Source organism: Achroia grisella, unplaced genomic scaffold (genome assembly GCF_030625045.1).
Source record: "Achroia grisella isolate CSIRO2021 unplaced genomic scaffold, CSIRO_AGI_Agris_v1 utg558, whole genome shotgun sequence".
NCBI classification, from domain to species: Eukaryota; Metazoa; Arthropoda; class Insecta; order Lepidoptera; family Pyralidae; genus Achroia; species Achroia grisella.
In genome coordinates, this window is record NW_026712938.1 from 608,036 (window position 1) to 625,296 (window position 17,261).

The 17,261-nt window shown below is 33.5% G+C and overlaps 2 protein-coding genes across 3 annotated transcripts; one reads left to right on the forward strand and one right to left on the reverse strand.

The window, feature by feature from the left end:
- The first annotated feature begins 2,229 nt into the window (after positions 1–2,229).
- On the forward strand, positions 2,230–5,228 carry LOC131848410 (serine/threonine-protein phosphatase 2B catalytic subunit 3-like). The gene has a single exon (XM_059198253.1). The coding sequence runs from the start codon at positions 2,453–2,455 to the stop codon at positions 3,938–3,940; it is 1,488 nt and encodes a 495-aa protein (XP_059054236.1). The 5' UTR covers positions 2,230–2,452; the 3' UTR covers positions 3,941–5,228.
- Positions 5,229–8,097: 2,869 nt separating this feature from the next.
- Positions 8,098–14,414, reverse strand: LOC131848405 (phosphatidylinositol N-acetylglucosaminyltransferase subunit P). Of its 2 annotated transcripts, none has more exons than XM_059198247.1 (3): positions 13,602–14,414; positions 13,212–13,340; positions 8,098–8,718 (listed from the first exon to the last, which is right to left on the reverse strand). In XM_059198247.1, the coding sequence occupies exon 3, from the start codon at positions 8,587–8,589 to the stop codon at positions 8,098–8,100; it is 492 nt and encodes a 163-aa protein (XP_059054230.1). In that variant the 5' UTR covers positions 8,590–8,718; positions 13,212–13,340; positions 13,602–14,414. The 2 variants fall into 2 exon arrangements, with proteins under 2 accessions (XP_059054230.1, XP_059054229.1); XM_059198246.1 differs by lacking the exon at positions 13,602–14,414 and adding an exon at positions 13,463–13,595.
- Between the last annotated feature and the right edge of the window lie 2,847 nt (positions 14,415–17,261).

The window sequence follows — 17,261 nt, forward strand, 5'->3', positions numbered from 1 at the left end:
ACTTGAGAAATGATCGATTGCGGGTACAAAATATGTATTTATCTTTTATTTTGAAGGCATAAATTGGTCTATGTCTTGTGGCAACATTCAACAGGTCCCAGTAAGCATTATGAGTAAAAGGTAACAGACGGACACAGCTATAATTGCATTTATGATATTGCTAGCTGTTAATCACGATTTATCCTGTTTTAGATTAGACTGATTTAGACTAAGGTGAAGTAAAAAGAGCGCTCATGATTTTGAACTTCCCCATAACTCCTAAACTACTTGTCCAACTAATATTATAAAAGCGAAGTTTCTGAGTATTAGATGGATGTTTGTTACACTTTCATACAAAAATTACTGAATGGGTGTTGATGAAACTGTAGTCATATAGCTTATACATCAGAATAACACGTAGGCCATTAATCTCACATGGGTGAAACCACGGACATAACTAGTTAAATATTATTATAATCCCGGCCAATTCACACTGCTTCGTCTAGTCCTAATCCAAACAGTTGTTTATTGATTCTAAACTACTAATAGAAATACTTAGGTATATATTTTTAGATACGTATTTAATATAGATAGAAAATGGCCAGACCAATACAAATAATCACACTCACGAATACAAATGTTTGTATCAGGCGAGGCATTGAACCCGCGACCATCGCAAGTAAGGTAACGTGTCAAACCGCTAGACTAGATCTTCTCAGACATTATTTTCATACACCACATTAAAAATTTAGCAGATGTATTTTATATCATATTCTAAAAACTTGACAAAAATTGTAACGACTAGATCTAACTATGGAAATTTTTCGTTGTGGCTGAGTTCTAACCATAAAAACAAAGGAGCCACTCAAACTTAGCATTAATCAAGCAGAAGGTGAAATTTAAAAGAGAGTAACAAACATTTTGACTTCAGGCAGAAATACTCGAAAAACAAACGGATAGTTTTCCTCGTTTGTCTTTTTAAAAAAAAAAATAGTTTAAAGTACGAATTCCAGTTAAAATATCGAAGTTTCAGTGTGCCGATAAGTGCAGACTGTTTATTGATGTAATATTATCACCATTTTTTTGTTATTAGAAAAAAAATGAAATGGTTAACCCGCTTACATTTACGACACACGCCCCAATGTTGCTTATCATAGTGAATACACAAAATATTAATAACGGGAACTAGTGACGTCCTTACTAGCAACATTATATAGGTAGATCTCCACGCGGTCCCCTCTGCAAACAGTAATGGATAATTCCATGTGAATTCGCAACAACGAGTAGGCTTTGATGCTAATCCTATCATCTTCCACAGCTGCCTGTACCAGCGTATGGCGATAAGTAGATAAAACAAAACGTGAGCAACAATACGATGGTTTCCAAAGGTCTCCTTACTGCGTAAAAGTCGACCTGATTAATGTATTCCAGCTATGAGGCTACTAGTCCTCAGCCAACTCATCCCTTCTCGTCTTACGTGCGTTTTTATAACAGCTTTATAGATTAATATGAATATCTAACGGCATTGAATGTACAAAAATATTCATTCTTTATATCCTCTCGGTTTGTTAATTTTAGAACAATATATTGTTCTTAGATCATTGAGTTCAGTATTGCCACACCTCCTGTTTTATGGGAAGTCCGATTTAACCGAAATCTTTCTACTCTAAAATAATACTCGATTCTTAAATAGTTCCGATGCCAATGTACTACAACAGTATTATGTAATGTTTATTCTTTATTTAGTTTTTATTATAAAAGGAAGGAATATAAAATGAAATAATGTTATCGCAACTCCGTATCTATCCCAGCGTCATAAAAGATACATCATAGTAGAACAGGATTTGAGGAATTTTTATCTCTTCTTCGCAGGTCCCCCATTCTAATACACTTTTCAGAATTTAAAAATAACGTAACAAGTTTTCCTGATTTTATTTTGTGGGCAACGCGCTATATACTAATGTGGTTGTATAATCTGAGTATATATTTACATTGACCTAGTAAAATAGCCAAATCTAAAAATAAACCAATAAAACCCACTGAAACTTATACCAATAAAATATAATCTATAGAAATATCCGAAGGAATATTAATAAATTAGGCTTAGTTCACCGATGTGCTAAGTTTTAACTATATGATACTATATTTTTAGAAAGTTTATACCTAATTGTTTTTATCATTTTACAAATTATTTCTATTGAAATGGTTTAATTTGCTTTAATGTAATGGCAATTCTTCCCGATATTGCCAGCGCCAGTGTTACTATTATAATGATATTTTCAAAAGTAATAAAACGCGCTCGATATCCCTGTTTATTTTATTGACCACTCGCCAGATGTTTGCGCATTGTTTTCCAGTGCGCAGTAGTGTCTCTGTCGTGAAATCGGGATTCTGTTTTAGTATTATATCTATTCTGCCATTTTGAAAATAGTGGCGTGTATGGATTAGACCTAGTGTTTTTTATGTGACAAATATGTCCGGGAGCAATGATAAAGTGTCGACTACGCAGCGTATGATCCAAAGTGTCGCTTTCCCTCCCAGCCACAAGCTCACTGTATCGGAGGTATTCGATGAAAAAAGTGGAAAGCCTCTTCCAGATGTACTGAAGCAACATTTTATCTTAGAAGGTAGGATCGAGGAAAATGCAGCTTTGCGAATCATCCAAGATGGTGCCACCTTATTACGATCAGAAAAAACTATGATCGAGATTGATTCACCGGTGACCGTGTGCGGAGACGTCCATGGCCAGTTTTACGATTTGATGAAATTGTTCGAGGTAGGAGGCTCGCCCTCTTGTACCAAGTATTTATTCTTAGGTGATTATGTCGATCGAGGTTATTTTAGTATAGAATGTGTTCTTTACCTCTGGGCCCTGAAGTTGTGTTATCCGAAGACGTTATTCCTATTACGCGGTAATCATGAATGCCGACATTTGACAGAATATTTTACCTTCAAGCAAGAATGTAAAATCAAGTATTCTGAGAAAGTTTATGATGCGTGTATGGATGCATTTGACTGCTTACCTCTTGCTGCTCTTATGAACCAGCAGTTCCTATGTGTGCATGGTGGTCTTTCTCCAGAAATTAACAGCTTAGATGATATTCGTAAACTAGATAGATTCAAAGAACCACCTGCATTTGGAGCAATGTGTGACCTTCTCTGGTCTGATCCTCTTGAAGATTTTGGCAATGAGAAAAATGCAGAACATTTCTCGCACAACTCAGTCAGAGGTTGTTCATATTTCTATAGCTATGCAGCATGTTGCGATTTTCTACAAAGGAACAATTTACTTTCTATCATTCGTGCACATGAAGCTCAAGATGCTGGTTACCGGATGTACCGTAAAAGCCAAACAACAGGATTCCCAAGTCTTATCACCATTTTCTCTGCTCCTAATTACCTGGATGTTTATAATAACAAAGCTGCAGTCTTAAAGTATGAGAACAATGTTATGAATATAAGACAATTCAATTGCTCTCCACACCCATACTGGCTACCTAACTTCATGGATGTCTTCACCTGGTCTCTTCCATTTGTTGGTGAAAAAGTTACAGAAATGCTGGTCAATGTATTAAACATTTGTTCTGATGATGAATTAATGACTGAGGGAGATGACGCACTGGAGGAAGCAAATCTCAGGAAAGAAGTAATCCGTAATAAAATCCGTGCTATTGGAAAGATGGCTCATGTGTTCTCAGTACTTCGTGAGGAGAGTGAATCTGTTTTGCAGTTGAAGGGTTTGACTCCTACTGGTGCTTTGCCCCTGGGTGCCCTTTCTGGTGGTAAGACTTCCCTTAAAAATGCCTTGCAGGGCTTCTCCCCAAATCACAAGATCACCTCATTCGCTGAGGCCAAAGGATTGGATGCAATTAATGAGCGTATGCCACCAAGGCGTGATGGCCAACGCACACCAGACACCCAAGACAAGAAACCACATGTGAACAGCAATGCACATTCGTGAAGTGCTAGCCACTACTTCTCTTCGATCCTTACTTTTTGGTCCACAATTATAGTGGTAGTGAAATATGTGTGAAGGAGACTCAGCTTTTGGAATGATATTTCACATTCATAATAACTAGGTGGATTTGAAGGGAATTGTCATAATAAATACAAAATATTTTTAAATTTGGATTTAACTTTTTTTCAATAGTTAAAGTTAAAATTTCTCTTAAGATATTACCTCTCGATATTTAAAATATGTCAGATCTGCAGGCAACAAATTTATTTAGTCAATTAAATGTTAAGGTATGCACATTTATTTATAATGAGCTGCACTGTTTAATTTTTGGTAATGTAATTTTAAATTTTTCATATGAAAAGACATGATATTGTAATGTAAATTTATTCAGATTGTCTACTTATACTCTACATTGTTATCTACATTAGTGAAAATTAGACATGTCTATAATTTTCAAAGCATAATTAGCTGTGATATTAAGCGAAGATCAATGTATTATTTAATAGCGATCTGCTAGTGAAGTACAGGCATGTTCATTGGCTAATCATGCATTGAAATATGTAAAATAAGTGGGGAAGTTCTCAGCTTGGGCGTGTCTTTATATTCTATTAAGTAATTAATTATGTACTATAGTGTGCAGCACTTGTGCTGGTGTGTTTTTGCTGTGCGTGTGTGCTGTGTAAATATGCCTTGTGCGTACACACACGTTATTGCAGCTTTAACACTTGAGATAAATATTACTCTCTTTAATATCTTTGCTACAAGTTGTACTTAATTGTATTTTATTGTACAAAATATATTAAAATTATTATCTATGAATTATTAAAATTAATTTATATTTGGGTGTATGCTGGCTCCAAGTTGCCTGCATGCAGCTGAACTTGTATGCTGGAACATCACACATTAAAATTTCTTAGCCATAATGTTTCGGTATATAAGGTGTAGTGGCTAGTCTAATTGCAGATTTTCTTACAGCTTCTATTCCAAATTTCACTATTATATAAATAGGTTTAATGACCTATGCACTGTTCGAAAATCTCTTTTGGCCTGCCAAATAATCATTAATGAATGCAATAAGATCATATTGTGAATACTAAAAGTGGCTTACATCATTTTCAAAGTCAGTACTAAGTATTTTATCTCAATTCAGTGTGTAGTCCTTCATATGTTCTGTACTTTTAAATAAATTTTACCTATGTAAAAAACTAACATTATATTTAATTTTATTTTGTACTAATCATGGGAAGTGTTGTTTTATCCTTATAAAAATATATTAACATTGAGCTCCATATCGTATAGTTTCAATAACTTCTACTACCTTTAGTTATTAATTTAGAGATATACAATTTTAGGTACCCTTATTAGGACATTTAACTTCTAAGATGCAATACTCAAAAAAAGAGTGGGATTTTAGTTTAGCACTGAAATTGTTTGTTTTAATTTAATTTATATCGTATTTGAAAGATAATTGAAATTTACAATCGCTAAAGTGGGTATAGTATAAAAATTTTTAAATATTTATTTAAAACCTATCAATTGTGTCATATTGGCGCAAACAATTTGCATTGTAGTGTGGCGCTCAGACTACGTTTTTTGCATATTATTGTCTATTTTGTTTATTTTTGGTTTCTTCATATACATATTACCCAAATTGTCTGCAAGAATTTCTTTACAAAGATTTGTACCCACAGTAGATAGGAACTTACAGTAATATTTGATATGCTCGAATAGAGTATGCCACGCACACATAAACTTAAGAAATATGCAAAAAATATTAAAACTAAGAACACACACCACGAGTAGGTACTCGTGCCAGCGTGCCACATATCTTGACTTTGTAGGTATTTGTGTATTTGAAGCTATTTGCGTATTCTGACGCCGGGATAATTAATTAATCCAACAATTGGAATCGCGCTATTGAACACTAACTAGGACCTACCATGTTTTCAGCAAACAGTTAGCAGTCGATCTACTTGAACCATACATTTATTGGTAAATTGTATTTATTTCAAGCTACTAAGGTCCATAATATTATAGACTTATATACCTACATACGAATTAATATTATAATACTTATATAAAATTGCCACAAAGACAATTTTATATAAGTATTATAATATTAATTCTGTCACGACACTGACGACGGCAATCTTCTAGTAGGGCCGAATACCACCCCCTTCGGCTAGTACTCCTCCTTCATGAAGGTTACGCCACATTACGCCACCAAGATGGACATTGTGGACTACGACCGAGCCCCGACCGAGCCCCTCCCTTCCACATGCTGCCCGCATGTGGAAGGGAGGGGCTCGGTCCACAAAAGCCTTAAAATTTTTGCATTATGACGACTCCAGCTGCGACAACCTCAATGTAAGGCTACTACTCTAGATATAGTCCACAATGTCCATCTTGGTGGCGTAATGTAGGAGGGACAGGTACATTGCCGTAGTTGGTGTAGTAGCACGCAGCAGAAAATTTGGCTCCACACCATGGTTCCTATTGATCCTCTTTGTGCGCCTCTTCTTTTGTCATCGCTGCAATTACCAGTGACAGCACGCATAGGGTGAATGTTCAGTGCCGTTTTTGGCACACGCCGCTGTACAGAATCAGTTGTTGGCACGGCTGTGTGCTCAGGGCGAGAACCTATGGTTTAAGACTGCTACTTGCCTACGTGGGAAGACCTAGAGAGGGGTAAGTTAGGTTTGTTGTTAAGCCAAGAGGGGAGGCCGAGGAATTGTTAGTAAAGAGAACTAAGTAGTAGTTCTACTAATAGTACAATTGCAAGAAATCAAGTATGTCAGCTTGACATCTACTCGGAAAGCCAATGTCATTTTCTTTGAAACATGGCTCGATGGGCTGACTAACCTGACTTCATGCTCAAGATATAATCCTACACTGGTGCTCGTTAGCCCACTCAGATGCACAATTCAATTATTACACATTAAAATACCGTCTTATAACGCGGTGAGTGCTTACCGCTTTATATAGGAACTGCGCTATAAGAAACTAGAATTTACCGTACAAACCAGGCTAATTCGCAGCGCGTTCTATGAAAACCGTCTACCGCGTTATATGGAAACCATGCTATAAGAAACTCGTAATTGGTACAAATCATATCATTCGTACCGCGTTATATGGAGACCAATAAATACAACATAAATTGTAAATTATTTTTATTGAACAATATTGATAAAAAAAAATGAAATAAAAACTAAGACTGTTTTAAAAACAGTATTAGCAACAGACTGCTTTAACAATGAACACTTGTAAAATTATGTAATCTTTCAACACTCATCCTCTCTATCTATATATGTAGCTATATATATACCATAACACATTGAAGGCCGCTTTGAAAATCTTATATCTCACATAGGGACCGGTATTTTTTTTTATTGTCAATTACCTATAGATACTCTATTTTTTTTTAAATATATTTTAGTGTATAATAATTTGAGGTAGACATTATTTAACCCCTAGATTTCAATTAAAGTCCCCACGGTTGAACACGTCACGGTGGGTCACTTACGTGTTAACACACTTCAACGTGTTAGTGGGCAAAATGTCTTCCTCACTTTGTTTCATCTTCAAAATGGATTTCGATTGTTACAAGAGTCATTCATAGACTTGTCGAAAGGAACTTATGGGATACTGTTAAACGGAAACCGCGTTATTGGAGGGTCGACTGTACTATAGTTGCCACTGCAAGGAAAGAGCTCATTGGAACTTAATACTGTGATATACGTAACATATAGGTACTGATTAGTTTTCTCTATTCTGTCCACACCTCCAAGCGCTTTCTACTTCTGGAAATGACTTACATAGACGGTATTATGTTATTACACCTCATTTACATAACTATATCTAACATTGAGGGGAAAAGGATTTTTATTAATGTAGACTAAAAACGAAAAACACAAACTGATGACCCCATTGCTAGCAGTGGAGTCATCTGTTTGTTTTTTTGTGGTCATCGGATTGACTCAAGTCAAATCAAGAATTATACGGAGAGCAACTGTTTTCAAATAATTTTTTTTTTAATTATTTTCTAATATTATACAACTAATAAATAAAATACGTATAGAAAACCTTATTTTTTTCAAGGTAGTTGAAAAAGAACGAAAACTCAGTAAAATATTATAATAGAATAAATTAAAACCAATATTTCAATCTTTAAAATTGTCTTCTTTAATCACATATATTTTTTTACAAACATACGAAATGTTTAAATCATGTAATTCTGGAACTGTGTTCTCATTGTAATCTTTAGGAATTGAAGTATAATTACTTTTTAAACATTTCTTTTCATCAACACATGTACAAAAATTGTCAATTTTGTAATTATTTTTAATTGTTTTATTACTGTAATGAGAAAATGGATCTCTAATAGTATTCTGACTGTCAATATTTAAAGTCAATATCATAGTCAAGCTAGGATATATAAGAAATACAAACAAAGTCAGTGCCACTAAACATTGAATAGGCACAGCAATAGACCAATATTTTACTGGATAATAATATATATTTAAGTAATGTAAATAATGATCAGGTATAAAAGCCCAAATTAAGTATATTACTAACATAGTATTACTGAACACATACATAAAAAATCCATACAGTGATCTAGCTGGTGTAGGTGCAGGTGTTTGTTCCGGCATGATTGTTACATATATAAATTATCTCAAACGGATTGAAACAATTTCACAGTTTTTACGACTAGTAAAACATTGTTGAGGAAAGAATTTACAGCAACTCTAATTTTCTTCAAATCACCACCATTAAATTTCCTGAAAATAAATAAATTTTACACCGTTACTTTACACATTATAAATACATATATGTAACCGTCTGTGCTAACATAACATAGGCATCAGTAAATTGCTAGCAATGGGGAAATTGTACACATTACTAATAATAAACACACCCACCTCCAAATATAAGATCATATATATATATATATATATATGATCTTCAGATTCTTCCATAAAAAGAGAAAAAAAACCTCTAATGCTTGATTTTTACGAAGACATTAATGAAACACTGTCGATAAAATGTCTTTCTCTGGAGAAGTTAGAGCTCTGTACTGCGGTGCTACCATCAGATACCAGTTTTCTGGTCTTAAGTCTTAATATAAGAAGTATACAGCGTAATTTTGATGAATTTTTAGTTTCTTTAAATAGGTTGGAAATCCTCCCAGATGCAATTCTTATGTCTGAGTGTTGGCTAAGCAAAGACCCTTATATTCCACAGATTACGGGATATGTGTCGTTTTATACAAAAAGATATGTCAACAAGAGCGGTGGGGTTGTTGCTTTTATTAAAAATAAATGGAGTAGCTCAGCGAAAGAACCTTGCTTTACAGAGTGTAATTGCCTTCAAATGTCTATAAATAAAGAAATCACAATACTGGGCATATACAGATCCCCATCATTCAAAAACTTAGATAACTTTATAGCCTTTTTGGATGGCACTTTACTGGATATCGGCGAAAGTCAATGTATAATTCTTGCAGGTGACATTAATATAAACATAACCGATGATTCTCCAAGCGAGCAATGTCTCGAATATCTATGTATGCTAGCCAGTCACCAACTTCTTTGCGCTATTACAAAGCCGACGCGGGCAAATGCTTGTTTGGATCATATTTTTGTAAGAGACAAATCAACCAGTGTCGGAATAGTCTGTGGAAACAGCATAACAGACCATGATATGTGTCTTCTGGCTATGACTGGTCCCAATAAAGACAGTGTAAACACATCGAATCTGACAAAATTTACAATGGATATGCCAGCCATTGTTAGCGACCTTCAGTCTGTTGATTGGGGTTCAATTTACGACGCGAATGACCCTAATGATGCCGTTAAACAATTTTACAAAACTTTAAATTTCGTGATTAATAAACATACTCGAATATCTGTCATAAAACGAAGGCATTTCATTCGAAAACCATGGATTACTGCAGGCCTAATAAAATGTCAAAAAAACCGTGATAAACTCCACCAGCTGAGTAAGAAAAATCCTGATGATCCTATATGCCAAGTAACATACAAAAGATACCGCAATTTCTTGTTCAACTTACAAAAACGCCTTAAAACAGAATATGAAACCAAAATTTTAAGAGAGAATCAAAACAACTCCAGGAAACTATGGACATCCATCCATCCATCCATCTTAGCATGGGGTGGGGCTACCAAAACAAAACTGATTACACTTGAAAGAGCTCAACGCGCAGTCATTAAAGTTCTGTTACAAAAACCTTTTAGATTCCCCACTGAAGAACTATTTAAAGAGAGCAAAGTACTTACAGTACGACAAATATACATTTTAAAAGCAACATTATCAATGCATGATGAAGTTGTCAACTCCACGATATACGCGGCGCCGGACGAGACGACTCAACGTCTCGTCCGGCGCACATTTTTAATTTTCTGTTATGCCGATGATACAGTTGTCATTTTAGTATATCGTTTACCAATGTTACCAATAATTAACACTACCTTTATGAAACACCAAGCTGTTTACCTGCGTCCGTATATTTATAATAAAGTTTGCCAATTTCTTTTGGATATTAAAGATCTCCCTACTAAAAAACTAAAAGATATCGTGTCAAAGTGGTCTTTGTCCTATAATGACACAGAACTGATTCTAACTAATCTGTAGTCGATGATTCTATACAAAAGCACACGCCCACAAATTTCCCTCTGTATACGCACACACACACACACACACACACACACACACGCACACACACAAAACACGCACAAACGCACGCTCATATACCTACCCAGCCTACACGCAAACTTTACCTTTATTTTAGTTATTATTATTCTTTGTAAAGTACCGATATAACATTGGTTAATTTTGTACCTCGTTGAACTGGAGCCTGTTTTAAGTTAATGTTTTTGTAATTAAGGATTTCTGATTCCTGCGACACAAGCCCTGAGCTTAGTGCAGGGATTGCTGTTAATTGTCTTGTCTACAACCATCGATGTAATGTGTACAAAATAAATTAATTAATTAATTAATTTAAAAAAAAAATATATATATATAATATAATTAATATATATATCTAACTACGTGGTTAATTTATGTGCGGTATTTATATGAAGTATGAGTGAGAGGTATATCATCGAAATTTCTCTGCAAACTACTAAAAGAGCCTACTGAGAACTGCAGTGAGTTCTATACTAGTACATGACATCTAAACCTGCGCTACCATGCTCCTACCAGACTCAGACTGGGCAAGGACAGAAACAGGAGCAGTTAAGGTGAGTATTCATGCACATCAGCAGATTGGCTCCTTACATATATTTACTATATATTAAGGGTCACAAGAACCGGGAACTACTCGGAGTTTTCCTCTCTGCCACACGATGGAACCGGCATCCACAAGGAGAATCCATGGAATGCTAAGAATTAGTTTCACATTTTTTAATTATGTGTGAGATTTCCATGATATAAATATTTACTAACAGACTTTATCCTCAGGTACTGATGAACCTCAAAGTTAGGTATAAATCAGGGTTTGTAACAAGTTTGCTTCAATATAGTAGAGTATAATAGTGTGTGTGTGTGTGTGTAGCTCTTTGAATTTTGTTTATGTTAATAGGACTTGAGAACCCCACAGCTCATATATCCAGATTGGCTTGAGGATTATTTTGTATATGAGCAATTTATGGTTAGGCTTTGAGTTTCTTCCAATCAGCCGTTCGAAATTCCAATTATCGTATTTGATAATAAAGTCATCTTTGTTGGTTTGAATGTCCTTATATCAACTGAATCAGCAATCTAGAATCTAAATGCATACCCAGTATAGCTTCATAAGGAAATGTAGTTGAACACATCTTTACGGATGGACTGTTTCAGAGGGTAAAATTTATGTGGACTGATTTTGAGGCGAAAATTTTAATTATCCATTGTTTTAATCATAGACAATCTTTGCAAGACTGTTTTGTAGCAATTCTGTAGCATCCACTTGATTCATACTACAACATAGATACCTGTATTATCTGTAAAGGTAGGTATGGGGATTACCTGCATTTCTGTAAGATTTGATGTGAAGAGTGCAGAGATGTACTCATACTTGGAAGATCCTGTGTCTAAGGTAAGTTTTTATTGACCTATATAGAGGATATGGGAGAACAATTCTTGATGTTAGAGTATAACATGTCTTTCATGCATGTCAGATTTTGTCGAACACTTGTTGTATGTTTATACATGCTGCAGATCATTACTCTTATGCTATATATGTTCAAACGCAGCATGAACAACCTTACACACTCTATGAACCTGTTCTATTATGAAGTGTTACTATATGAAATCAAATTGGTGGCCAGGTACTACTAATTTTCCAGAGAGACTTTGTGCCAGGAGCAAAAGACTAATTAGTTGATAGAATGTGATTAGGCATCATGCAATTTTGGTAAAATAGTTCTTAAGTGCATTCTTGTCAATTATGTTAGCACCAGGTTCCGTCTTGTCTTCCATTTTAAGTGTTATTATTTCTCAGGGATTGTTAGTTCAAGCGGAGCGTCAATCTCCAGTTCCTGATGTAGTTACACATTCCTGATTACAGTGGGTTTCGTCTTTAATTTTTTCTTTAAAAGTTCTGCTCCACTTCAATAGTGCATCAGGTAGGCACGAGTTAATTGTGTTAACATGTTTGACAATATGGAAGAGGTAAGCCTCCTTGGTTGCTGTAGGGGAGCACCAATAGTATTCAGCACAGTATCACTGGGAGACTTAACTTCCTAGAATTGTACAGCAATGATTCAAATAGTCCAGTCTGTTTTTGTGATACTGCTATTTTGTCATTATTTTTTTATGTTAATAATTTTAAGAAAATTGTATTATTAATAACATGGGCAAAATGACCTGATAGTAAATAAATGTACAAGTAGATACTAGAGTTCTCATAGAATCTAGAACTAAATGATTTCCTGAAGACAAAGGCAAGACATACAGCTAATATGTCAGGTCGTATTAATACTTAACCTTTAAAGGCGACTGCCTAGGACAGCCGCATTGTTTGGTTTGTCTTTCCTTCAAAGAATGCATGATGTAAATAAAAATACATCATCTTTTACCCACATTCATACATCAACTTGAAAAGAGCTTATGATCTTCAAACTGTTGTAATGCTCTGCATAAAAAATCTATATCCAATATATAGATATAAGATAGCATTACTCTTTTGAATACTTCTTTTAATATAATACATTTAATTAAATGTTATGATAAAACAACAATATATAATGGTAAAATGAATATATATACTAACACAATAAGGTTAATTCCATCTCTAGACATTTCTCTGTGCACTCCACTGCATTTTAATTCTCTGTCTACATTTAAAACATCAAATGCTATTGAAGCGTTTTCCACTGACGAGAAGGGTATATTTAGACATCTGTAAAATTAAAATAAAGTGTAGATATAATTTCCACTCCAAATCAAATTGAATCAATCAATTACTGTAGTAAAAATTTATTTTGTAAAAGTGGAGTAGTCGATCATTAAAAATATACATACACATTTTTATCATTTTCTTCTACCATTTTTGAAATAAATGAAAAATAAAAAAATTGAAGCTTGCTGAATGCTGCAGTGCCTACTTAAGTTGTATTTTGGTTATGGTCGAAATAAATGTTATTAAATCTAAGCTACTCACTCCGTTTCACGCAAGAACGCAATAATAATTTATTACTAACTAATTAATAAGATTGGTCGGGATAAGTACAGTATAAACTACATCTAGAGGCTAACTACGCAGCAGCTCCTTATAGCAGGCCTGCTACAGGATTGTTTTCGTAAACCGTTCACCTTTTTTTTGTATGAACATTTTGAAACAATTCGTACCATGACGTCGCATTTGACAGCGTCTTAACGATTATTGCACGGCTGTTATGTCAAATAAGGCAATCTTGAAAAAGTTACTATACGAGTAACTTTTACTGAATTGTTTTCTGTTTTTAAGTGGATATTTGAGTATCTACGACTATATTACATAGCATTATTATCATTTTAACAAGTGGCAAATATGAATGGCGCTTCAATATTGGAATTTATTTAGTAAAATAGAGGTTTTTGTATACAAAAACTCGGATATGATACAAAGTGTTAAAATCGTGCAACAGTCGTGGACATGTGAAAATACTTTAAATATCTTACTCAGTTTAACATTTTTTGTATTATAGATGTACGACAAGTATGAATTATTTAAATATTTGGAGAGCGAACATTGAATGGAGACAATAAATAGGCGAAATTAATAACCCTTGCATATTAAAGGATGGAGAATTTATAAGTGAATATATCAACCGAAACAGTCCTTTCTACGAAAACAGTCAAGAAAACCGTAAACCACACCACTGTCTCCCAAACCACGACGTTGGCAAAATTACCGACGTCATTTGGTGGAAGCCATTTAAATTAAAAGAAGTGAATATAGGTAAAAAAAACTTATTATATTTCTTATTTACGTATCACTATCACAGTTATTCTGCTGCTTGTTATACTGCTACTGTGTAATGTATATAATTAATTTTATTAAGTGATTACCAATTATTTGTACTTGTTTCATTGAATTGTATTAATATAGCATCCATACTTTCCACCCACTGCTGTTGTATAGGTATAATATGTAGCTGACCATTAACATTGCATATTATGTATGTACATTATTATTATTATTATTATTAAAACAAATATCTTTATTACAGGTCCACAGAGGAGTTTCAACAACAGGCTTTGATGTAACCACTTGTAATATCTCTTCAAGAATCAGTAGGGCAGCAAAATCCTGAATTACAAGTTGCTCGCATCTAGACTTTTCAGCAGGCTACTGAAACAAATATTATTTTAAATAATAATAACTTAGGATACAATACATAACATTTGCTTAATGATTTCATATATGATTTAGTGCTCTATATACTTTATTCTTTGCCTAAATATTTCTTTTATTATTCTTTTTAGGTTTTGCTATTGTGTTAAGTTAGGAAGAAACACATAATGTATTTAACTTTATAATTTGTATTATAAAAAACAATAGAAATGTATAAATTAACTATGAATGCTTGTATTAAGAATAAAATATATGTATCATTGTATTACTTTATTACACACCTACATTACCTTCCAAATTAATGTCCAGTCAAATATCTCTCATATTTCCTTCGTCACTGGTCATGTTTTGTGATAAGCCAGCATTAATAGGAGCTAGATTGTAGAACCTAAGAAATAAAATTCTATGTTATACATACACCTAATTTTAACCTTACAATTATTGAAAAAAATAGTGTAATAAATACAGGTATTATAAGTTCCAAGTCAAGTGAAAGTATAGCATTTGCCTCGGTTACAAATGGTTGTACACTAGGATAAATTTTCACCTAATATAGTGAGAAGTTTCAATTCAATTTCTGATAATTCCTGACCTATTGCAGGCCTACATCTGGCATCTCTTATGAGGCGATTGTTTCTCTTATTTTCCCCTTCAAGTTCACACAGTACTAGATGATTTATTTATAAACACCATAATTAAGGGATTTAGAAATAGTATAGTCTAAGGTATCTCTCATTATGATTTTAATATTTTAGACCATTCGGGTACAAAATTAACAGATCCCTCGGCTATTAACCTAACCTTCAATTAAGAAGCTACTCTTAGCCACATACATTTCGAATAAAATTAATTCATCTTGAGCTTGAGTAGATTTCGTTATACCGTACTGCAATATTCTTAATATTAATCCAGAAATTCCCACAAATGTAGTTGAATGTAAACTCGTCGTCTACTGTGCTGTACTTCTAAAACTATGAACATAAGGAATATTATTTCTAGTGTAACAAGAACATTGTAGAGAGTGTAGAAACTCATGATATATTTTTTGTTTGATTAAGTAATTTTTATATAATATATTCCTTTAAAAAGTTACTAATTTTAATAAATAAACGAAAAATATTGGCACTCACAAAATTATGAATTTATTTTCACAGAAATACCTTTAACACAAATGGAAACTCAACACAATCTTGAGAAATTATAGTAATTTATATTTAAAGCACTTAAGGCATCAAATTTTAAACAAAAACTTTGGACGAAATCCTGTTGAGCACTTGAAAACCAAAACATTTTTTTGCACCTCTTTTTTGTCTTGTATCCATATTCTAATGCGTCTCGTAATGTGAAATTCTTACTGTACGTATTGTTTGATATAACACCTGATATATAATTGCAAAAATATTAATATTATTAAAATATTTTTTGTTTATGTAACTAAACAAAGGAGAATTTAACTTTTTAATTTTTCCCGGTTAAAAGCTAACAGCCCAGAGACAACCTTACGTTCACCCTATTACTAAACAATTCTTATACAGTTTACCTAATATGACGTCATAGCACGATTTTAAACAGGACTGTTTAGCGTGCTATTGAACTGCCCTGCGTAAGGATTGTTTCTTATTCGGTCATAGTAGCCTTCCAAATCTCATACGATTAATAATCGTGATAAATTGTCTCCTGTCGACGTCTTTATTGTTATGGTAGCAAGGTTTGGCGGGCAGGCTTCCTTGGATCTTGGCATACCATTTTCCTTTATCGTTAGCAATATTTATGTAATAGTCATTCCATAATAATTTTAGAGCATTTTCGAGGGAGCTATGCTAGTGAATGAAACTTTAAACAGATAAAAGTCAGTTATGTTACTTCTAGTAGTGCAAAAACATAATTTATTATACTTATTATTAAATACATCGATTTCGTGGAATTATTCGTAATAAATAGATTCTTAATTGCATTATATATCTATAGAGAAACTATTATGGTGTCTGAAGTCTACATATAGGGTGTAACTGTGGGGGGTACGATTCTATTCAAGACATTATTATTATTGGGATATAGTATGCTCTGTTACAACAATGTAAATACTAAAACAAACTTGCCATAAGAAAAAACACTCTCTTAATAAGGTCTAACTTGGCTAGTTTTCATATACGAAATATACTGTAGCCTTCGCAAGTTCTAAACATGTTACTTGTCGGTTCCTATTTTAATATTAGTAGTAACTAGCAATTGAAAGTAATAATTGGTATATGAGAACTGGCCAAGTTAGACCATAGGCTACAGTATATTATCCTAAGTTATAAGAAGAAATGATATTTTATATTGTTATAAATACATTTCAGGACAGACCATTGAACTTGGCACCCATTTAGATCTCATCTCTTTTGTCGTAGAAGTCAACAATCAAGGCATATATCATAATATTAAACTCGGCTATCATTTCACATTTATGTTTTTGATGGGATATACATTACTAATATATAT

Bases quoted from the DNA above. Each gene is read 5' to 3' on its own strand.
- LOC131848410 (XM_059198253.1), top strand. From the start codon at position 2,453: ATGTCCGGGAGCAATGATAAAGTGTCGACTACGCAGCGTATGATCCAA.
- LOC131848405 (XM_059198247.1), bottom strand. From the start codon at position 8,589: ATGCCGGAACAAACACCTGCACCTACACCAGCTAGATCACTGTATGGA.